Here is a 23823-nt window from a genome sequence, read left to right as displayed (position 1 = left end):
TGTTCAGCAGAAATAGAGAAACCTCCCCATATCAGGCCTTTCAACCCTCCATGAAGCTGAAGTCAGTTTCTTTTTCGCCGGCTGCTTGTTTGAATTTCCCCATTCCACCTTAAATGGCGCAGCAGTTCAGAACGTGACTACTGCACCATTTAAGGTGGAACTGGAAAAGTCAAACAAAAAGCTGGGGAATGTCCTGAGAAAATGTTCTCAGAAAAATGTTACCAGCATTAAAATAATTAGGATGTTCTGAGAGGCTAAATCAGTTTATCAGGGGGTGATAACCTGATTAAGGAGGCTGCCAGTCTAATGACGTGAACTCAGTGCGCAGTAGCTTTAGCTCACATGTAGCAATATTCATATTTAAACTCTTTAACGACCTCGTAATTCAGAGGATCCAGTGATATTCGAGAGAAGAATGTTCACAGGACAGAACGTATCGGGTTCTGAACATTTTTATTGAACACAGGGGGCGATAGAGGCGATTTTTCGAAAACCCTATTCATTCTGGCCACAGAGAAATGGAGCTTAGACCTGGAGTTCCTAATATGGGCATAAGAACACGGAGTCGACTACAAAATGACGACACGACTACAGTGGTCTATTATTAGACAGTCTGTGTAATCTATTATTTCCTGTGTAATCAGATTTTATTCACAGTTTATGACATTGTTCACAGATTATATTTATGTGAACTGTTGAACTAATCATTCATCGTGATTAAGATTCATAGTAAACTCTTAAAAACGATGGTTCTTCGAGGGTTCTTTCGTAAAGAAAATTGATCTATATAGAACCATGAACACTTAAAAAGCCCTTTACATGATTAAAAGGCTTTTTGTATCATATAATAGATCTTCAGATTGATGGAGAACGTGCTCTAGATGGTTCTATACAGAACCTTTTTGAAAAGGGTTCTATATAGCACCAAAAAGTTACAAACAAGCTTGTATCGTAACAATAGCAGAACGCTTTTTTGGTGCTGTATAGAACTGTATACCACACGTTCTCCATCAATCCGAAAAACCATTTCACCATGCAAAGAACTGTTCAATCATGCAAAGGGTTCTTTGAGTGTTCATGGTTCTATATAGAACCATTCTCTTTACTAAAGAGCCCACGTTGTAGAAAAAGGATGGACAGCTAAGCAAGATTAAGCTGAGAGAGGACCGATCAGGGCTGCAGACTCAGTGACAGTAAATCAAAGGCTGCGTTCACATTACCAGGCTGAAGTGGCCCAAATCAGATTTTTTGCCCTAATGTGACTCAGATCTGATGTTTTCAGGGCTGTGTGGACACAAATCTGATCTTTTTAAATCTAACCTGAGTCACTTTCATATGTGGTCCTAGATCGGACACGTATCCGATTCGTAGCCATGTGACCTTAATGTGACGCTCAGATCGGAATTCATGTGCTTTTTTCCACTGTGCCATCATTCAGCGTTACCATGGCAACAGCGCCGAACAGAGGTTAAAGCCTGTAAACGGAGGAAAAGCAGCTCATCTCCCCTTTTTCTCCTTCGTCTCACTCTAATAATGAAGCTGAGAGCTGATCAGAGTTAATTATCTTCTCAGCGAAGCTCGTTCTGCTCGTTAGTTTGTGCTGATGATGACCGTGATTCATTCATGTGACGTTACTGAGTAGGATGAGCTCATGAGGGTCATTTCAGGACGCCGGTTCATCACATTAATGACAGATTTGAGTCACTTAACTAAACGAGTGTGAACCATCCTGTCAGAGAGATCGGATTTGAGCAAAAAATCGGATTTGTAACGTGAAGGTAGCCTTAACGAACCTGACAGAACCTCCCTGTTCTTCCTCACAGCATCAGTCAACCAAGGCTACCTACATAGGGACTTCATAACACACATATGAAGGGTATTAATAGTGAGTTTGTCCCTCTTTGCTGCAGTAACAGCCTCCACTCCTCTGGGAAGGCTTTACAATAGATGTTGAACATTGCTGTGAGGATTTGATTGAGCATTATTGAGGTCAGGTACTGATGTTGGATGGTCAGTTCTGGGTCACTCCAGGGTGACCCAAAGGTACTGGATGGAGCTCCATCACTCCAGAGAACACAGTTCCACTGCTCCACAGCCCAATGCTGGGGGGCTTTAGACCCCTCTAGCCCACGCTTGGCATTTATACAGGACCAGATTTGCCAAAATGAAAAATAAAGAAAATGAAAAAATAAATGGCTCAGTAAATTAATCAATCAATTTTTTTATTAATGCCTCTGTTCATTTTTATATATTTTTTCTGTATTTATATTTTTAACAATTGTTCGTTTTATTTATTGATTCATGTATTTATTTATTTTTTCATTTATTCATGTATTTTATTTATTTATTTTTTCATTAGTTCATTTATTTACTTCTGTATTTCTTTGTTCATATGATAATGAGGGGGCGTGTTTTTCAGGTTCAGGCTCAGCAATCAGGCCCAGGAGGAGAAGAGCTGATTAAACTGTTCTTTCACTCCATAAAGAGCTGCAGTGTCAGACAAACCTGCCGATGAATAACTCTCGATGGCTCCACAGGCTGTATGTGAGGAGGGCGTCCGAATGTCTGTGTGACATGAATCAGCAGAGGCAGCAAAATGGACCAAACTGTCCCCACAGCCTCCAACGGAAGAGTCAATAATCCAGACCTGCATTTTCAGCCAGATCAGCCGAGACTCTCAGATCTCTGACTGTCTGCTGCTGTAAGCAGCCGTTACTGTACTGTCTGGACCTTAGTTACTGCTGAGAGAGCAAGACATGAACAATCGATCTGCAGAATCTGACATCGATCAACCAATAGGAACATTAAGACGCTATAACATCATTGACTGACAGCCCCTTTATTAGCATGAGGACAAGGAAATACAGAAATAAATAAACAGGGAAATAAATAAATATATAAATTAATAGTTATGGAAATAAATGAATAGAAAAAGTGAAAAAAAAATTGTTAATAAAGAAACATAAATATCAAAATAAATAAATACAAAAATTAGTGAGGAGGGGAAATTAGTAAATAAACATAAATAAATGCAGACATATTAATTCATATAAGATTTTATTTATTAACATATTAATTATGTATATTTATTTATTTTTAGTTTTGGTTTTATATTTAGTTTTAGTTTATTTATCATCATTATTCTTCTACTCCATATATTAATTTACTAAGTCGTTTATTTTTAATTTTATTTATTTTTCATTTTGGCAAATCTGGTCCTCCATACTGCACTGACATCTGCTGGCCAACAGCAGTTACTACAACAACATTAACACTGACATGAAATATTTAATATAAAAAATATACAATAATATTACATTTAACTTGAGTTAATTAGTTGTTATAGGAACCAGGGGTCGCCATGACTACAACACAAATATACACATTTTATTTACTATCCAAAACCACCAGTGAACCTACACGAGTCTTCTGAGCTTTATACGGAATGATGATGTTAGGAATTTTGTAGAAAAAGAAAAAAAAAAAGATTAATGTGGGGACTATAATATATACCAAATATATAAATAAATAAATAATTAAAAATGATTAAAAACTCTCTTCCAGTGTCAGTGTGGGTAATCAGGAGAGTCAGGGGGGATTCCCAGTGCTGATAGTGTTTTGGCACTATTACTGTGAGCTATAAACTATATATATATATATATATATATATATATATATATATATTATATATATATATATATATATATATATAAATAATTAGATTTTTCTAAAGTTTTTGTTTTCTTTTTGCTTACTATCTAAGATGTTTTTTACTTCATTTTATTGTGTTTTCATTGTATATTTTATTAATATTTTATGTCTGTTTTCTATTTCAGCTTTTATTTTTCTTTTAATTAAATTTTTATTTATTTGTTTATTTTAATAAATGTTTTTGTCTCAGTTATTGCCATTTGTTTTAGTTGGTAAATTTCATTTTAACTGTTTCAGTTCCTGTGTTTGCTCAGCTACATTGTAAATGAGAGTCATTCTCAATGTAATTCTGAGTTGAAATAAAGGTTGCTTGATTGATTGATTGGGTCGCCAGTCTGATCCCCTGAGTCAACAGTACGTGACTGAAGTGCCCTTGAACAAAACCCCCAACCCCCAACTGTGGATAGGGCTGCCCACTGCTCCGGGCAAGTGAGGAGTTCACCATGTCTGTCTGTAAAATACAAAAATACTTTATACAAAAATATCAAAAGATCTACATAATTTCAGTGTTTTGGCAGTTTATTGTTGGAACCAGTAATTGCTTTCAAGGCCCAGTCCCATTTCACCCCTCGGCCCTACCATTTAGCCCTTATCCCTCTGTTTTGCATGTTCACATCTAGGGCTGGGGTAACCTGATTCTTGTTGAGATAGAGGGGTTGGGTGAAGTGTTAGAGCTACATGACCCTCCAAACAGAGGTTTTTAAGAGACTCCAGAGTGTTATGAGAAAAAAAGAAAAACAGGCAAGATGGACACGTGACCAAAGAAACCACAAATTTAATTTCTGTTTGTTAAAAATTACAATAACCACTGTATCATATTGATTTATTGTCATTTCAATGTATTATGGTCATTTTCTTCACAACAAGCAAAAAAATTACTAGTAGTGCTGATGTCTAAATTTCCCAGCAGTTACATTGCTGCTCCATTTAAAGTGGAACTGAAAAATATGAACGAGAAGCTGGTGAATATCTGACTTCAGCTTCATATCACTGAAGAATTAGGGGTGGGTGACAATAAATAATTGCCTCCCTCTTTGAAGGCATATGATCCCTAAATGTAACTAAAGCCCAGCAGTGAGGAGCTGAACTTTACCCTCCTCTGCTGTCACTGCAGACTGGCAGGGTCGCCTACAGAGCAGCGCTGGTAGCTGTTAATGAAGTGATGCTCTTTTTATTTGAGGGTCCCATTTCAGAGGAAAGATTTCAACCACTACAACTTAGTTCCAAGGAGCAAGGAGACACTCAAATACTCTTTGGCTACGTTAAAAATTAAATTAAAAGGGGCTTTTATTTTGAAAATTCACTGAACTTGATGAACATGGCATTTAGCTGGCAAAAAAAAAAGACTGATTATATAGCATTTATATAGTATTTATCTGCCTGGTCGGGGAGATCTTTATAAAACCAAACAACACAGGCGCAAAGCAAAAGTTACCATCAGATTTCTGTACAATAAAAGAACAAATATCTTTCCAAAAGCCGTAAAGAGTCAGTACAGCTCCGAAGCTGACAGACTGCTTTTCCGGAGCCAAACCACACTGTTTGAATCTCCATGGCAACAACGACGCCTCTGATTGGCGGAGCGCGCTCTAGGACTTATGGGTAATGTATTTCTTTAAAATGGGGGAATAAAACGCGATTTTTCAGAAACCAAGTTGAAACCAGACTAACTCGTGGCTTTAATTGGAGCATATACCATCGTCTCACAGCCGCCTTGTAATTCTGCGTTGTCTGGGTAAAATATTATGGGTAAAAATGAAAATCCCTAGGGCGATTATGATCGGGCCTTTTATCTATAACGTCTCCGATCGCTGCTTAGCAACCGTTGCTAACCGCCGTTACTTCAGGCCAGTTAGCTAACCTAGCTTAGCGTTAGCAGTGCTTGAATTTGAAGCGCCAGTTGCGACTGTAAGCTATAAGTTTGCTAATTTTGGATGTGTAAAAGTATATCTGTACCTTAAAGTGTGTCATTTTCTATCAATCTAAAGCTGAAAACAAATAAAAACGCCGTCGTCCTCAATTTTCTGCAAATTTGGTACTTAAAATGGAAACGATTTTTCAAAAAATGTGCACAATTAAACGGTTAAGATGTAATCACAGTCATTCAGAGTGGTTTGGTGTGAAACGCTCTGTTCTAGAGAAACTTACAGAGTCAGAATTGTTCACAGTGGTGGTGATAGGAACCAGACGTTCAGCTCTAAAAGCTCCCTCACAGAAAGTTCCTACATGAAATGGTTATGAATTCACTGCCTGATGTCTGATTGTCTTATGATAGTTTTGTGACACAGTTTGGGCTTAAAATATATTTATTTTAATCCATTTATGGTGGAAAGCTTATTTTTATTTCAGATGTTCCACTATTTTCCATCATCAACATTTCATATAAACTCAGAAGACTTGTGTAGATTCACTGGTGGTTCTGGATAGTAAATAAAATGTCTATATTTGTGTTGTAGTCATGGCGACCCCTGGTTCCTATCACCACCACTGTAAAGAACTCTGAGTCTTAAGTTTCTCTGAAATTATCCATTTCACATCAAACCACTTTGAATGACTTTGTTTACGTCTGAAGGACTGAATTATTCAGAAATGTACAAAGTTTCCCTTCAGATTTTCAGATCTGCTGCAGCACATTGTGAAGTTTTTCAGAGGAATCCGGGCAGAGTTACAGTTTCTAGGCTATCAAGGACCGACTGGGTGAACCAGTCTGCTACAGCGCCACCCTGAGGCAGAGCAGTGCTGCAGTTCCAGTTAGTTAAGAACACCAGAGACAGAAGCTGATTGTGGGTGAAGCAGAAAAACAATGAGCTTCACTCAATCCATATTTGAGTAACTATTTGTCCCCTAACGGACAGCATAACGTCATAATAATGATTTTGAGACATTCAAGGGATCCAAGAGGTTAACTGGAGGTCCCAGATCCCCCAGGACCCCCTGTGTATGGTACCTGTGCTGAGCAGACATATGATTTATAGTGAAGGGTGTCGCGGTGTTTGATGTGTTTATGTGAATCCAGCTTTCTGAAGGGTTGCTGTTCTTTTATATCAAGTCAGAAGTGATGGATTACGTAGGGTGATGACTATACTGCTGTTGGGAACAGCCTATAGCCTGATGTAATTACACTGTGGGACATTAGCGTGTTTGGAAATTTGGAGTGGGACCCAGTCTGAAAACCAGTCCCACTCCCGCCCTGCTCTCTGACATGACTGCATTTTAAAAATATGTTTTTTAGGCCAAAGTCTTCTCAAAACTATCGTCTTAGACATCAGGCAGTGTATTTATAACCATTTCATGGAGTAACTTTCTGTGAGGGAGCTTTTAGAGGTGGACGTCTGGTTCCTATCACCACCACTGTGAACAGTTCTGACTCGGTAAGTTTCTCTAGAACAGAGCGTTTCACACCAAACCACTCTGAACCACTCTGAACGACTCTGTTTACAGCTTAAACACTTAATTATGCAGAAATTTTGAAACATTGGTGGTGGAGATGTCCTTTAAAAGTAATACAAACGTATTATATATATATATATATATTTATAATTATAATTTTAAAAAAATGGTCTTTGAAATAGGAAATTATTAATGATTTAGCCTTTGCTATCTTGTTCAGGATCCCCATGGACCCTCACAGAGCAGGTACTATTTGGGTGGTGGGTCATTCTCAGCACTGCAGTAACACTGATGTGGTGGTGGTGTGTTAGTGTGTGTTGCTGGATATTTTTGGTTGGTGGACTATTCTCAGTCCAGCAGCGACACTGAGGTGTTTAAAAACTCCAGCAGCACTGCTGAGTCTGATCCACTCAGACCAGCACAACACACACTAACACAGTTTTAAAGATATCTAGATAGTTTATATTTTAATGATCTGCCTAAAGCAACAGGCTATATTTGCTACACTCTTTAAAAAGATGGTTCTTTAAGAGGGTTCTTATGTAAAATTATATATATATAATTTAAAAAAATGGTCTTTAGGAAAATAGGAAATTATTAATAATTTGCTATTAATGCCTTTGCTATCTTGTTTAGAGCTCCAGCTGAGCTATTAAATTATATGAACACTGTTTGTCTGCGTGGTGGTGATGATTAAATATTTATGGACATGTTTGGAGGCCGTTTAGTGAGAATGTCCCTTACTGTGTCCCTCCTCCTCTCCAGCCTGGCTGTGCGTCCAGCCTCAGATTCCACAGAGCGCCGCAGAGAGAGAGCAGTGGAGGCAGCGGGCAGACAGACAGAGGGGTTCAGGGTGGAGGTCCGGCAGACCGGTGAGCACAGCGGAGACACAGCGGTGAGTGAAACAGCTTCAGCACCAGAGAAACACTTATAGACTAACACTGAAACCTAAACAGGACGGTTGGTCTCCATGTCAACCAACGGCTCAAATGGTCGCTGTGTCCGTTAGCAAAGTTGTACAGCAATACTAGATGGAAAAATAAGTTATACCTTTAAATTACATTAAACACCATTGGAAATATAGTTTTATGTGCAAGTGTCTTATTAGATGGACACTTTTTTTAGGTTTAAAGGGGATTTCTTTTAAAAGGTTAAGCTGTAAACACAGTCATTCAGAGTGGTTTGGTGTGAAACGCTCTGTTCTAGAGAAACTTACAGAGTCAGAACTGTTCACAGTGGTGGTGATAGGAACCAGACGTCCACCTCTAAAAGCTCCCTCACAGAAAGTTACTACATGAAATGGTTATGAATTCTCTGCCTGATGACTGAGACACTGTTTTATGATAGTTTTGGCTTAATATGTATTTTAATCCATTCATGGTGGAGGGATACATCATATGCAGGGTGTTGTGAGGCAAAATAGTCCCCAAATAAAACTAAATTATTTCAGATGTTCCACTATTTTCCATCATCAAAATTCCATATAAACTCAGAAGACTCGTGTAGGTTCACTGGTGGTTCTGGATAGTAAATAAAATGTCTATATTTGTGTTGTAGCCATGGCGACCCCTGGTTCCTATCACCACCACTGTAAAGAGATCTGAACCATTTCACACCAAACCACTCTGAATCTCTCTGTTTACATCTCACACACTGAATTATGGAGAAAATTGGAAAAATTGGTGGAATTTCCCTTTAAGGCATTAGTAGCTGGACGGTGAGCCACAAAGATGTGAATTAAGCACACATGAATTATGCATAGAGATGCTAATGTGGTTAGTGCTTCTGTCTGCCGCTCCTACACTGAAGGCCACAGTGAGGATAAACACCCACAAAACTGCTGATTTATCCAACAAACCAACAAGTACAGCTGAGTTTTCTCTCACACTCACTTCTGAACTTAGCCAGCAACAAAGGCTGGCTGATTCAGCTCATCTTAGAACTAAGAGTTCAAACCCATCTTACTTTTCATTATGGAAACATTTGTGTAGCTGATGTGATTAAGTTAGAGCTCGAGTTAAAGTCAGACGGGACCTGCTTTTACAAAATATGCCGATGTTTGGCTGAGCATTGCAGTAACACTGACATGGTGGTGGTGTGTTAGTGTGTGTTGCGCTGGTGCGAGTGGATCAGACATAGCAGTGCTGCTGGAGTTTTTAAACACCTCAGTGTCCACTCACTGTCCACTCTATTAGACACTCCTACCTTGTCAGTCCACCTTGTAGATGTAAAGTCAGAGACGATAGCTCATCTGCTGCTGCCCAGTTTGTGTTGGTCATCCTCTAGTCCTTCATCAGTGGTCACAGGACGCTGCTCATAGGACGCCGTTGGCTGGATATTTTTGGTTGGTGGACTATTCTCAGTCCAGCAGCGACACTGAGGTGTTTAAAAACTCCAGCAGCACTGCTGTGTCTGATCCACTCAGACCAGCACAACACACACTAACACAATTTTAAAGATATCTAGATAGTTTATATTTTAATGATCTGCCTAAAGCAACAGGCTATATTTGCTACACTCTTTAAAAAGATGGTTCTTTAAGGGTTCTTAAGTAAAGGATAAATGGAATGGTTCTCTTTAGAACCATAAGTTCTGTATAGAACCACTTCATCCTAAATGGTTCTTTGCATTATGGAACTGTTCTTCAGATTGATGGAGAGCGTGTTCTATATGATTGTATATAGAAGCTTTTTGAAAATGGTTCTGCACCGAAAATGGTTCTGCTTTTCTTATGATTTCAAGCTTGTAACACTAGAACAACCCTTTTTGGTGCTATATAGAACCGTATACAACGCATTCTCCATTAATCTGAAGAACCATTTCACCATTCAAAGAACAATTTAAGCATGAAATGGTTCCATATAGAACTCATGGTTTCGAGGACGTTTTTTGAGAGTGTACGATCAGCTTCAGTAGGTTAGTTAATTATTTTGCTACTAATGAGTTTTCATTACACCATTTCATGATTTTCAGTGCATGATTTATGATGATAATAGGAAGACTAACAAAAACCAGCTTTTAAAGTTGTGTAACGGTGAGAAACAGTGTCACATCACAGTGTGACAGAACTCTTGGGTTCCTGTAACAGATTACGTCACCATGCACCAGCAGCCAGGGAAAGACAATGCTGTTTCACCTGTCGGGGAGAGAAAATGCTGGGCTCACAGACCCTCCCTGATACTGAGTTTCACCCTGATATACGTCATAGTGCAGGAGAACAAAGTGTTATGATTTGTGATTCATGTTGACTGTAAATTGACTGTAAAAACATCCTGTGAAATTGAAGAGTTTCATTCCATAATGCAGCGTATTCATTTGTAATAAGAAGAGATTTGAAAAGAATAACAGCTGACATATAACGCACTGTAAAAAATATGTATATTTCTCTAATAAAAGCAGTATTAAGCATGATATAGCATAAATATTTTGTTTGTGTAAAGCCCAACAACATACATCATGAAAATGTGTGGTGGTTACTGTGTTTTGGAATGAAACCCTTTAGTTGTTTATAGTACGTGATTCAAAATGATTCATCCGATTTCAAAATGATACATTTCACTTGTAAATCATTAGAGATCAATGCAGTGAACTGTAAATGGTCTAAATGAGCATAAAGTTTATTATGTAATTGTACAAGGTCTCAGTATGAACCTCCTCCAACTGTACAGACATCAACACCATAGTCAAACTCATCCCATACTGGATTGAGCGTGTCGGGTGTCGCTGCACTCACGGCTCTTTCAGTGTGATTTCGGAGATCATCCAGTGTTGTGGAACCAACGACGAACGCTCTGAGCTGTTGGAGCTTCACTGACAACGAAAATCAAGGTGCACAGTGATTCTCTTATTGAATTGGAGAACGCAGAACACTTTCTGCTCAGGGGTCTCATCTTCTCTCAGACTGAAGGGAGCCATCTTCCACTGACAGTCAGAAACTCTGTGACCCCCTCTTTCAGTTGGATTGTGATTGGTTCCTTGGCGCCTCACGGTTGTAAAAACATGGCGCTTTGAAATCGGATGAATCTTTTTGAATCACCCTGTACTTTTTTGTTTTACAGTTATTAGAGAAACATTTGGTTCTCAGCCCATCAAAGAAACCAGCTCCAGTTCTTCTCCTCGAGATCAACCTTCCCGCAGATTTGAGCGGAACATTAACCAACCCCACCAGATTATCTAATTATCTAATTATCACAGGTCTATGAAGCTCTGCTCCTGGAGGGCCAGATTCCTGCACAGTGTGGTGATTTTGAGCAGGTCCCCACTGAGTTAATGCTCTCAGACGTCCTTGATTGCCTTTATTTGTCCTTAATTGTCTTCAGAAGTGCTTGTTTAGCTGAATGAGGTTTGTTTGGATTGGGCTGGAGGTGAAACCTGCCGGAAGGTAGACCTATAGATCGGGATGGTGACCACTGCACAATGGTTTGTTTTCACAGGGACGTCACGATGTCTAAGTTTGATCTTCCTCCGAGTTATGAAGAGTCCGCACATCATCAGTATGGTCCTCAGCAGCAGGGGGGTAGCTATCCATACGCGGCGTACGGCTTCCCCCCACAGCCAGGGGTCTACGCCGGATCAGGGCAGCCTGGGATGCACCCTCCGGCCGGAACGTGGCACGGACCAGGATATCCAGCACATGGGATGCCATCCGTCATACCAACCTTCTCTCCTTCAGGGATGCCTTCCTCCAACCCCGGTAAGCTGTGAAGGGTGTAAATCAGTTCAATTCGATTGTGATTCCATATAAAATCTTAAATTCCACCATTTTAATTTGCTTACTTTGGTACGATTTGGTGTTATTAAGAAAAATGTGGCTAAGGGAAATATTTACATTGGAGTGGAATACACTGTAAACATAAACCAAGCATTTATTTGGTGTGATTTTGGATGTTTACATGCACTTAATAATCTGATAACTGCAGAAAATCAGATTTTGTCAGTAAGCCGATCAAAGCATTTTCATGCATGTGAGTAATCAGATAATGTGGAAACTCTCGGTTTACATGAGTCAGACAGTAATCAGATTTCTGCTTTGCAATCAGCCAATAAACTCACAGAAGAAGACGCGACGTAAACGTAATGTAAAACTCAAACTTCATGAGTGGCTTTTTTTAAAAAATCATTGCACCACTTTATCTGAATATGAACATGTATCATCTAGAAGACGAAGAATATTTAAATCCTTCATTTCGTCAAGCATGTATTTGGTTTCATCGTCACTCCAAAAGTGTTTTGCTGCGTCTCGGTACCGCCGTCTGTTTTCGCTCATGCTCAGACTGAGAAATCCGAAAGAAATCAGAGTAAGAGTTTACATGCACTGAGAAATCTGATTACTGAGCTAAAATCCAGCCTCTTTATCAGATTTCTAGACCTTACTCCGATCTAAGAAATCGAAGTGTGCGGTTTACATGACCATTTGAATAATCAGATAACTGTGGAAATCCAATTATGATCGGATTATTGAGTGCATGTAAACTCACTCAGAGTGGGCTTATATTATTGTACATTTTTGCCCTTTTCTTATAACTCTCACTGATGTTTTCCAGATTGTGTTGCCCAGTAAAAGTGATCAGTCAAAACTAATGATACACAATCATATCACGATCACATTTATATCTGCAGATAAATTAGAGGCATCGGACAGGTATTTAGATTTGACAGTTATTTCAAACTGATATTTGATGATGTATTTACTAAACTCCAGTAGAGCCCAATGTTTAGCCAACGAAGAGTCACTGCATTAAAATGTGTGCATTTTATTCGTTTTTTTCTGCATTTGTGACCCTGTTGAAACGTTTTATATTTGTCCACCACGCTAATCCAAGTAGATGTAGCCTCAGTTTGTACATTTTATAAATCTTTATGTATCATCAGCAGATATGCACATGAAAAATAAGATCAGATACGGGCATCGGCCAAAAACATCAGTGCATCCCTATTAAAAACCTACATTAATTATATTCAAAACTCTTTCAAAATCTACTCAGAGAGCATCCAGGCGTAATCTGTTCCAAACTCAGCCCTGTTTTCATACTCAAAGGGAATTCTGGAATACAGCAGAGAGGCACTAAGCCAGGAGGAAAGTCTGCACTCTCTACAGAGATGGAGAGAACGACGTGTTTAGACACTCTTAACAGACACTTGATGTTTCTACATTATGAGCTTTTGCCTTATTGAAAGCTGTAAATGAAACAGTTTGGCTTCTGTGCAGATGCAAGGCGGCGGAGCCTGCACGGCTACTCGGCCGACGCTCTGAGAAACAGCGGCGTCAGATTTACAGGAGAGAATAAAACATCTTTAGAAGGCAGACAAAGCAGTTTCTGTCGCTGCTCGTTCTTAGACGGACTTAGAGAGCTGACAGAGCAGACAGTCAAACAATGTTTGTTGTTGCAGGAGACTCTGAAGGCTTCGCAGCAAGTGGATTATGGGAAAGCTTGAGCGTCCGGCATGCGTTCATCAGAAAGGTGAGATGAACTTTGAACTGCTGTGACTCTTCAAAAGGAGGTCTGCATGCGCAGTTTGACAAGCATTGACTGGTACTGAGAACGTTAACTGTACACACAGGGTTGGGATGTAAAGGAATACAAGTATTGGTGATATGTATTCAAATTAAATACAGACTGCATTCAGTCCATGTTACATTTGGTAAAGGCAGTTTTTAGAATACATTTACTTTTTTAATTTTTAGTAACTTTTAGAACTTACACACCTAAATTTATACAACATACAGTCTTTAAAAGAAACACCATCAATGCTTGTTTATTATTAACCATTTTAAAATCAGCACAAACATGCTTGTTAAACAGACTCTAAAGAGGGACTCTTATTATGAATTTCAGTGTTACTGAGCTCTGCTAAAGCCTGAGTAGACTGATAAATCAATGTGATCAGTTATTAATCTCAGCGTTACTGAGCTCTGCTAAAGCCTGAGTAGACTGATAAATCAATGTGATCAGTTATTAATCTCAGTGTTACTGAGCTCTGCTAAAGCCTGAATAGACTGATAAATCAATGTGATCAGTTATTAATCTCAGCGTTACTGAGCTCTGCTAAAGCCTGAGTAGACTGATAAATCAATGTGATGATCAATTATTAATCTGTGTTACTGAGCTCTGCTAAAGCCTGAGTAGACTGATAAATCAATGTGATCAGTTATTAATCTCAGTGTTACTGAGCTCTGCTAAAGCCTGAGTAGACTGATAAATCAATGTGATCGGTTATTAATCTCAGTGTTACTGAGCTCTGCTAAAGCCTGAGTAGACTGATAAATCAATGTGATGATCAATTATTAATGTCATGTCTCAAATGTGCCTCATCAAGGTGTATTCCAAATACATTCTATGTATGTTACTTTTTTAGTAAATCTACACACTTAAAAAAGATGGTTCTTCAAGGGTTCTTTAGTAAAGAAAATGGTTCTATATAGAGCTATGAACACTCAAACAACCCTTTCCATGATTAAAGGGTTCGTTGCATCGTGAAAGAGTTCTTCAGATTGATGGAGAATGTGCTCTAGATGGTTCTGTATAGAACCTTTTCGAAAAGGGTTCTATATAGCACCAAAAAGGGTTCTTCTATTGTAACAAGCCTCACTTCATAACAATAGAAGAACACTTTTTGGTACTATATAGAATCCTTATATAGAAACATATACAACACGTTCCTCATTAGAACCCTTTCTCTGTTCAAAGAACGCTTTAGTCATGTAAAGGGTTCTTTGAGTGTTCAGGTTCTATATAGAACCATTTTCTTTACTAAAGAACCATCATTTTTAAGTGTGTACTTGAAAGTAGTTTAAAAGTATGAAATACTTAAAAGTATTAAAAGTATTAATTATTTTCATGCTCCCAAACTCTGTCTGTATGAATGGGTGACTTTTAGATGCTGTAAAATTGAATATAGATCATTATATATATATATATATATATATATTTGTTTTAGAAGTTATATAGATTTCACCTGTTTTTCATGTTGTGTGTTGCAGGTCTACCTTATTTTGGCAGCACAGCTTTTGCTCACAACCTCAATTGTAGCTGTGTTCACATTCGTGTGAGTATCAATAAACAGCTATTTAAATTAAAGCAGGCTTTTTTGTGTTACACACATGAAATAGCCTTTGTGTGTGTGTGTTTGTTACTGTCCCATCCTGCAGTGATCCCGTACGTCTGTTTGTAATCCAGAATCCTGGCATTTACTGGGCATCATTGTGAGTTTTTGTCCTTTATTAATTTGATTACAGTGTATTAATACAGTGCAATATTTAATCGCATTTATAATAATAAAAATACTGTACTGGAACAGATTGTGAGGAAACTGACTGTGATAAATGATTCATCCTTTTCACAGTGCTGTGTACTTTGTTGTATACCTTGTGCTGGTGTGCTGTGAGAAGCCACGGTGAGTTTGACCCTCATATGCGTCACTACATCACAGCCACTCAGGCCAATTCAGGTTATTTTATCCAGCGTTGATTAATATTTGCCTTTATTTACAGGAGACGATATCCTTGGAATTTGGTTCTTCTCTTAGTTTTCGTAAGTGTGAGAATTCAAAGTATTAGAAGATTATTTTTGTGTAGGATTTCAAGTTTTTGATGGGACTGACTGCACTGTTCCTGTTTTCTTTGATAAACCAGAATGTATGTTTTTAAATGAACACAGCTACATTCATGTTTCTTTCACAGACTCTTGCCATGTCCTACATGACAGGAACAATAGCAAGGTTAGTCACATACACACCACGGCTCACTTTTTCGGGCTGGGTAGTATTACAACTGTATATATATATATATATATATATATATATATATATATATATATATATATATATATATACATATATATAAGTATATATATATATATATACATATATATAAGTATGTATGGGTCATTCTACAGAAACGTCCATTTTTGTGTTCCTAGTGTTTATGTATATATTACACTTGAAAAACAATTTAGCAATATTTTAAAATAAAAGTTATTTTAACAGTTACACCTTCTTGAGCCATCAATTTAGCAATATTGGTTTTAAAAAATTACGTAGAATTCCAAACACCACAGAAAAGCTCATCCCCATAGTCATGTGTAAAGGCTGAGGCCATATTTTGAGGCAAAAAAAAGTTTTTTTCTACAATTTTAACTGCAATAATCTATACATGACTATGAAATATATGAATTAAATGACATAAAGAAAATAAATAAATATTATAAAATATATAATGAGAGTTGTTGTCCCCAGGAGTCGTATCACTGGTGTTACCACATAACAAAAAAAAAAAAATATTTTGAAATAAAAGTTACGCTGATGACATCACAACTTCCTTTTACCTGTCTTCTGAGGATCTGTGAAGAAAAGCACATGGTGAGTCCACTGTGTCTTTCAGTTATCAGAGATTTTCTCATTTAGCTCATGATTTCATATGAAGCTTTTAGCTGAAGTCACTGGTGTGACCGACTTTATTCTGGGGTAACTGTGAAAAAATAGAATACAAACGGATTAAATTACATATTTTGGTGGATATTCCATGATTGACAACATGTGGTTTGATGCTCCGTAGCAGCCGTTTAGTAAAATGCATTGTTCATTAGAAACGTCTCTGGTGTTTCCTTTCTTATGTGTAACACCAATGAGGATCGGTAACACCAGTGACTCCTATGGAGAGCTAGAAAAGTGGACGTTTCTGTAGAATGACCCAAATAAATCATCATGATCATGTTTACTATACAATATATGTTTTTTGAACATATTGTGGACATCGTCAGTACTTATAGGACACTGACCAGCCACATTTTTTTTTAAAGAGAGCAAAATTAGTCCCATTTAACTAGATAAAAAAAAAATAGTGACATATTGTGTATCGTGAAAATATTGTGATATTAGATTTTTGCCATATCGTCCCACCCCTACTCACTGTTAATATGATGTGTAGGCCACTGTCAAGGGCTTTCATTCATTCAAAGCCTCTAACTTATGTTGTTGCTTCTGTTTCAACAATGGAACTGAAAGCTCAAGTATCTGAGCTCATAATAAGGGTCGAAGGTTTTATTCCTAAAATGACAACAATCCGGTCTGTTCTGTATGGTTACTGTAAATAGAAACAACTTATATTGGGGTTTTGAACAGTCAAAGAATAGAAAAATGTGCATTTAATAATACACCGATCAGGCATAACATTCTGACCACCTCCTTGTTTCTACACTCATTGTCCATTTTATCAGCTCCACTTACTATATAGGTGCACTTTGTAGTTCTACAGTTACAGACTGTAGTCCATCTGTTTCTCTGATACTTTGTTAGCCCCCTTTTACCCTGTTCTTCAGTGGTCAGGACCCCCATGGACCCTCACAGAGCAGGTACTATTTGGGTGGTGGATCGTTCTCAGCAGTGCAGTAACACTGACGTGGTGGTGGTGTGTTAGTGTGTGTTGTGCTGGTCTGAGTGGATCAGACACAGCAGTGCTGCTGGAGTTTTTAAACACTGTATCCACTCACTGTCCACTCTATTAGACACTCCTACCTTGTCGGTCCACCTTGTAGATGTAAAGTCAGAGACGATAGCTCATCTGCTGCTGCACAGTTTGTGTTGGTCATCCTCTAGTCCTTCATCAGTGGTCACAGGACGCTGTTGGCTGGATATTTTTGGTTGGTGGACTATTCTCAGTCCAGCAGTGACACTGAGGTGTTTAAAAACTCCAGCAGCACTGCTGTGTCTGATCCACTCACACCAGCGCAACACACACTAACACACCACCACCACGTCAGTGTTACTGCAGTGCTGAGAATGATCCACCACCCAAATAGTACCTGCCCTGTGAGGGTCCATGGGGGTCCTGACCACTGAAGAACAGGGTAAAAGGGGGCTAACAAAGTATCAGAGAAACAGATGGACTACAGTCTGTAACTGTAGAACTACAAAGTGCCCCTATATAGTAAGTGGAGCTGATAAAATGGACAATGAGCGTAGAAACAAGGAGGTGGTCAGAATGTTATGCCTGATCGGTGTATAATAATGTAATATAATAATATAGTTGATGTTCTCGTTGCAGTTTTTTTGACACCAAAGCAGTGTTCCTGGCCCTGGGGATAACAGCGATAGTTTGTGTCGCTGTGACGGTCTTCTGTTTTCAGACAAAGGTAAAAACTGCAGTACTGTAGGCTTTGGAGCTTTGATCGACTGGGTGGCTCTGAAACGCGCCTTTGTTGGCCGTATCGAATGACCCCTTTGTCTCAGCTTACAATGACCGCCTGTCCCTCTTAAAACATTCATGCCCAACTGGTAAATGTCTCATGCCTTTCCCATCACAACCCCCTGATTAATAACAGAAACTGTTCCAGTAGTGGTGTCTGAACAATGTCAGGAGGACTGTAGTACAAGTACAACACTTTGCTCCTCCCTGAAACAGTTAACTTGGCAATTGTGTCTGTTATAACATTTATATCACTTCACTTAGATACACTATGTGGACAAAAGTATTGGGACACACCTCCTAAATCATTGAATTCAGGTGTTTCATTCGGTCTTACTGCCCCAGCTGTATAAAATCAAGCAGCTAGCCATGCAGCCTGCCTTTACACACATTTGTGAAAGAATGGTTTGTTTTCAAGAGCTCAGTGAATTCGAGTGTGGTGCTGTAATAGGATACCACCGCTGCAATGAGTCAGTTTGCGAAATCTCCTCTCCTGGATTTTCCACGATCAACTGTGAGTGATATTATTGAAAAGTGGAAGTGTTTAGGAACCACAGCAACTCAGCCACGAAGAGTCAGACCATGTAAAGTTACAGAGCAGGTCGCCGAGTGCTGAGGAGCATAGAGCATAAAAAACACCAACGCTCTGCTGATCAATAACTGCAGAGTTCAAACCTCCTCTGGATCAACATCAGCACAGAAACTGCACCAGGCAGGGTTTCCATGGCTGAGCAACTGCATGCAGGCCTTACATCACCAAGCACAATGCCAAACAGATGGAGTGGAGTAAAGCGCCGCCACTGGACTCTGGAGCAGAGGAAACGTATTCTGTGGAGTGACCAATCAGCTTCTCTATCTGTCAGTCTGATGGACGAGTCTGGGTTTGGAGAATGCCAGGAGAACGTTACCTGCCTGACTGCACTGTGCCAGCTGTAGAGTTTGGTGAAGGAGGGATGATGATATGGGGCTGTTTTTCAGGGGTTGATCTAGAACCCTTAGCTCCAGTGAAGGGAATCTTAATGCTTCAGCAGAACAAGACATTTTGGACAATTGTACACTTCCAACTTTGTGGGAACAGTTTGGGGAAGAACCTGTTCTGTTCCAGCATGACTGAGCCCCAGTGCACAGAGCAGCTCCATGAAGTCATGGCTGGGTGAGTTTGGTGTGGAAGAACTTGACTGGCCCTCACAGAGCCCTGACCTCAACCCCGTCAAACACCTTTGGGATGAACTAGAACAGAGATTGTGAGCCAGGCCCTCTCATCCAACATCAGTGTCTGACCTCACAAATGCTCTTCTGGATGAATGGACAGAAATTCCCACAGACTCTCTCCAAGATCTTGTAGAAGCTTCCAAGAGGAGTGGAAGCTGTTAGAGCTGCAAAGGGGGACCAACTCCATATTAATGCCTATAGATTTAGAACGGGATTCATAAAAGCTCCTGTAGGTTTACCTTATGCTCTTGTTTGACTTCTCCAGCAACTAAACACCTTTATCAGCAATGGATAAACCTTAACCTAACTGAATTCATTACTTAGAAGGACTGTCCGGATACTTTTGGACATATTGTAGGCTGAAATGTTCCCAAAACTGCACTTCTGCTTTAATATGAGTAACAGGGTTTTTGACTGGATGACTCGTTGTGTTTTTGGCCAGGTGGACTTCACCTCCTGCACCGGTCTGTTGTGTGTTATGGGAGTCGTTGTCTTGGTTACAGGCATCATTACAACCATCGTGCTCTCCTTTCAGTATGTAAGTGTTACTGATCATTGGCGCACTTCCAGTCTGAGGACACTGGTGTACACTCCCTGGCCACTTTATCAGAAACTCCTCACTCTTGTAGCTCCACCTTGCTGGCGTACAGATGATCTACATCTAGATCTGTACGTCTGTTGATGCACAGTTTACGTTAGTCATCCTCTAGTCCTTCATCAGTGGTCAGTTTCTGACCACAGAGCTGCTGATACCCTCCTACCAACTCCACACACGCTACCATGTCAGTGTTACTGCGGTGCTGAGAATGGATACTGCCCAAGTATTATCTAGACCACAGCAGCCTAATAGGGTGGGCTGACAAACTGGGCAGCAACAGATGGACTACAGACTGTAACTGTACACTAAAATAGTGGACCTATAAAGTGGGGGGATCTCATAAAGTGGCTAGTGAGTGGTGTTTCTAATAAAGATGTTTCTAATAAAGTGGACAGGTAGTGTATATATGATTTGCATATATATATATATATATATATATATATATATATATATGAGCTGTCTGCTCTGAACACACTGCAGCACTTTTTTTGCTTGTCCAGTTAATAAAACCACCTTTCTTTAACCTCTCAGGTTCCTTGGCTTCACATGCTGTACGCTGCGATCGGAGCGATAGTCTACACCCTGGTGAGTTTACCAGAATCTTCTAGGAATTGGCCCGAGTAATCTACTGACCGAGTACTCATTACATAAACACCTCTCTGACAAGTAATCGCAAACTGTGCTATTTTAGACCGCATAAAAATCCCCATCTGTACCTCACCTAGATCTTAAGGTAAAACTGTTCCTGTACTGTTGTGCTACATTTTCACAAAAGATTGTTATGTTAGGCTGTAGAATAGCCATGTGCATGTCCAGCGGAGTCAAGTGTGGCAATACTTTGATTTCTGTGAAGACAGAAAGAACGTTCTGTGAAGGGAAGTTAGCTCTAGGGTCGAGTGTTGTTTGAAATTTGCTGATTCTGATACCACTGGTAATAGTTTAGCTATGATATATAATATGTAATATTTATTACGCATAGTTTAGAAATATAATAGTTAAACTGCTCTGAAAGCAGTTAGTCACAAGGGGCCAAAGTGGTCTGATAACTAGAGTATAGGAAAACTTGTTACTTTTGGTGCTAAATTATGGTGAAATCTGCCACTAACAAGGGTACGCCCCCCCAAAAAACCCAGCCCTGTGCTCTTTAACATCCAGAGTAGAAGTCTGCACTACTATGGGATTTGCATTGGATCTGGATATATAAATAATATAAAATTATAAGATATGAAATGCACAAATAACAAAGTTGCTGTTTTTAAAATCTAACCTAATGCTTTTAAGTTAAAAGCATTAAGTTAGATAACCGTCCAGCTGTTTCCTTTAGTAAACTGGTGCTGTGAATAGAGCACAGGATACATTTCACTCATGTTCTAGACTTCATGATTTTTGAGTGATTGTTCAATTACTTATTCTTTTTTTCGTCCGAGTACTCAACAACAAACTTAGGCTACGTTCATGTAGCAGGTAAAAGTGTCCCAAATCCGATTTCGTTGTTTGGCTGGTCACAATATCCTTTAAATATGATCTGTTGAAAATTGCTTTATTTTGATTTATTTTCTAGTTTTCTGTTTATTTTCCTTTGTTTTAATTGTTATTCATTGTATGTGACATCAGTCTGAACAGATCAGCTCCTAAACTGACCCACATGAGCAAAAGAACAGAGCGTCACGCTGCTTCACGGCTCATCCAGAGGTAAACAATCATAACCGCCAACGAACGCCAGTCGCTCCCGGAGGATCAGCTTCATCTTCACCAGCATCACAGGAGCCATCATGAAGCTTCACTGACTGACAGCTGGGCTCGTCACCCAGAACGTGTTGGAGCTCGGCGTAAAAAGGGCGTGGTCACTTCTTTGGTTCGCGTCCTCGGATTCTTTAAACGTTGCTTTCAGACTTTTAACTGTTCTTTGACGCTGCAGCCTCGTTCTCCTGCGGCCGCGTTCGGACATTTCTTTCAAAATCTCTTTGAACACGGAGGGTTTTGGATGAGTCTCTTCTGATTATTTGGTACAGAAACATCAGCCTAAATGTTTATGAGTCTCAGCAGTGCAAAATTATGATGAATGTGGAGCTGGATTGACGCAAAAGTCATGAATTCTGATCTGGCTGCTCAGACCGAGTCACATTGCTGCAGATCGGATACGTATCGGATTTCAGTACCACATAGGAAAGCGTCTCAAATCAGAATTGAAAATGTCAGATTCAGTGTGTTTATCTGTTCACACTGACACACAGACACACATCTGTGTCACATATGAAGAAAAAGATCGGATTTGGGCCACTTTTACCTGCTGTGTGAACAAAGCCTTACTGTACTTGCTCACCACTAGAGTCTTCATGCAGTCGTTGGCTGCTAGTTTGGGTCTGAACTGAACTTCTGTGCTTCTGTCTTGTGTAGTTTCTGGCGTATCACACTCAGGTGCTGATAGGGAACCGCGCTCACACCATCAGCCCGGAGGAGTACGTCTTCGCAGCTCTTTCTCTCTACGTAGACATCGTACAGATCTTCATCTTCCTGCTGCAGATCACCGGCAGCTCCTCAGAGTGAACACCGGGGTAGGGCTGCGTGTGCAAACACATATTTAATCCCCTGCAGTTTCAACACTCAGAACACCTTCACGGCGCTGCTCTCTGTGCGGTGATGGATCACAGTGTGTTGTGTTGACTGTATATCAAATCTGCTTCTGCACTTTAAAATTATAAATCACAAACGCTTTCATTTGCGTTTTTGAAGCCCTGTTATATCAGCCGTGTTTCAGTGAGCACATAGAGGAGGCTACTCATTTAACATTTGTTAAAGTTGATTAATGTAGAATTAATTTGAAATGCAGAAAATCTATTTATTTAATCTGTTGATTTATGATGACATGCTACACTGTGTTCTCTGTTGTTTGTGTCAAGTTTGTATTTACTTAATTTTATTTTCATAATATAAGACTAAATATATCCAAAACAGCAGTGCTTTGCCTCTTGTATTATTATCTGTGATAACACATCTGTAATAACACATATAGGGCTCTCACTGTAGATTATATTAATAATGAAACAATCTACTGTTTTATAGCAATGCTTTTTTGTGAGAGACAGCTTAAAATATGTGTCATCAGGGCATCAAATCTTTTATCAAAGGTATCAAATGCTTTTTAAGTATTTTTAGGGATGCACTGATATGATTTTTTCAGACCGAGTACATATTTTTTAGTACTCATCATACTGACTAACCTACTTAGAATGAAGTATTTGTTAGTGTAAATGAGTGAAATGTACTGTAACAGTTAAATCAGTAAAATCTAGTTGATTTTAAATTTTAAAAAATGCATTAGCTAAATATGCCACATTAGCTAACTTGGATGGAGTAGTGCTGCAGTGGAGAAGAGAGTTTTGTTCCATGTCAGAAAAGTTCTTCTGTACAGCTGTTAGTAAAGTACATTTCATAGTTTTGATCTTCATCTGTCTCTTTTGCGACAGCAGGAATCAAACAAACAAGCTCACTTGTGGAGTTTTACATTTTGTTGAAGTCTTTTGATTTGAGTTGAAGTCTTGGCCGGTTGAGCTGAAGTTGAACGACTTCTAAAGCCAGACAATCTTGGCCGGTTGAGCTGTAGTTGACCATCTTCTAAAGCCAGACAATCTTTGCCAGTTGAGCTGTAGTTGACCGTCTTCTAAAGCCAGACAATCTTGGCCGGTTGAGCTGTAGTTGACCGTCTTCTAAAGCCAGACAATCTTGGCTG

General features: G+C 39.2%; 1 protein-coding gene across 1 annotated transcript; it reads left to right on the top strand.

Moving 5' to 3' along the window:
* The first annotated feature begins 7917 nt into the window (after positions 1 to 7917).
* On the top strand, positions 7918 to 23034 carry LOC118809647 (protein lifeguard 3). Its single transcript, XM_036573134.1, has 12 exons — positions 7918 to 7996; positions 11535 to 11794; positions 13492 to 13562; positions 15083 to 15147; positions 15251 to 15304; positions 15445 to 15495; positions 15593 to 15632; positions 15782 to 15819; positions 18143 to 18230; positions 19938 to 20033; positions 20625 to 20678; positions 22491 to 23034. Exons 2-12 carry the CDS (start codon positions 11545 to 11547, stop codon positions 22638 to 22640), a joined length of 957 nt encoding a protein of 318 aa, XP_036429027.1. The 5' UTR covers positions 7918 to 7996; positions 11535 to 11544; the 3' UTR covers positions 22641 to 23034.
* The last annotated feature ends 789 nt before the right edge of the window (positions 23035 to 23823 follow it).

This window comes from Colossoma macropomum, unplaced genomic scaffold (genome assembly GCF_904425465.1).
Source record: "Colossoma macropomum unplaced genomic scaffold, Colossoma_macropomum, whole genome shotgun sequence".
NCBI lineage: Eukaryota > Metazoa > Chordata > Actinopteri > Characiformes > Serrasalmidae > Colossoma > Colossoma macropomum.
This window is presented reverse-complemented; position numbering and strand designations above follow the sequence as displayed.

Excerpts from the sequence above, each read along its gene's own strand:
- LOC118809647 (XM_036573134.1), top strand. The coding sequence starts at position 11,545 with ATGTCTAAGTTTGATCTTCCTCCGAGTTATGAAGAGTCCGCACATCAT. Across the intron at positions 18,231-19,937 it reads TCTTCTGTTTTCAGACAAAG|GTGGACTTCACCTCCTGCAC; the intron begins GTAAAAACTGCA and ends GTTTTTGGCCAG. Across the intron at positions 20,679-22,490 it reads GAGCGATAGTCTACACCCTG|TTTCTGGCGTATCACACTCA; the intron begins GTGAGTTTACCA and ends TGTCTTGTGTAG.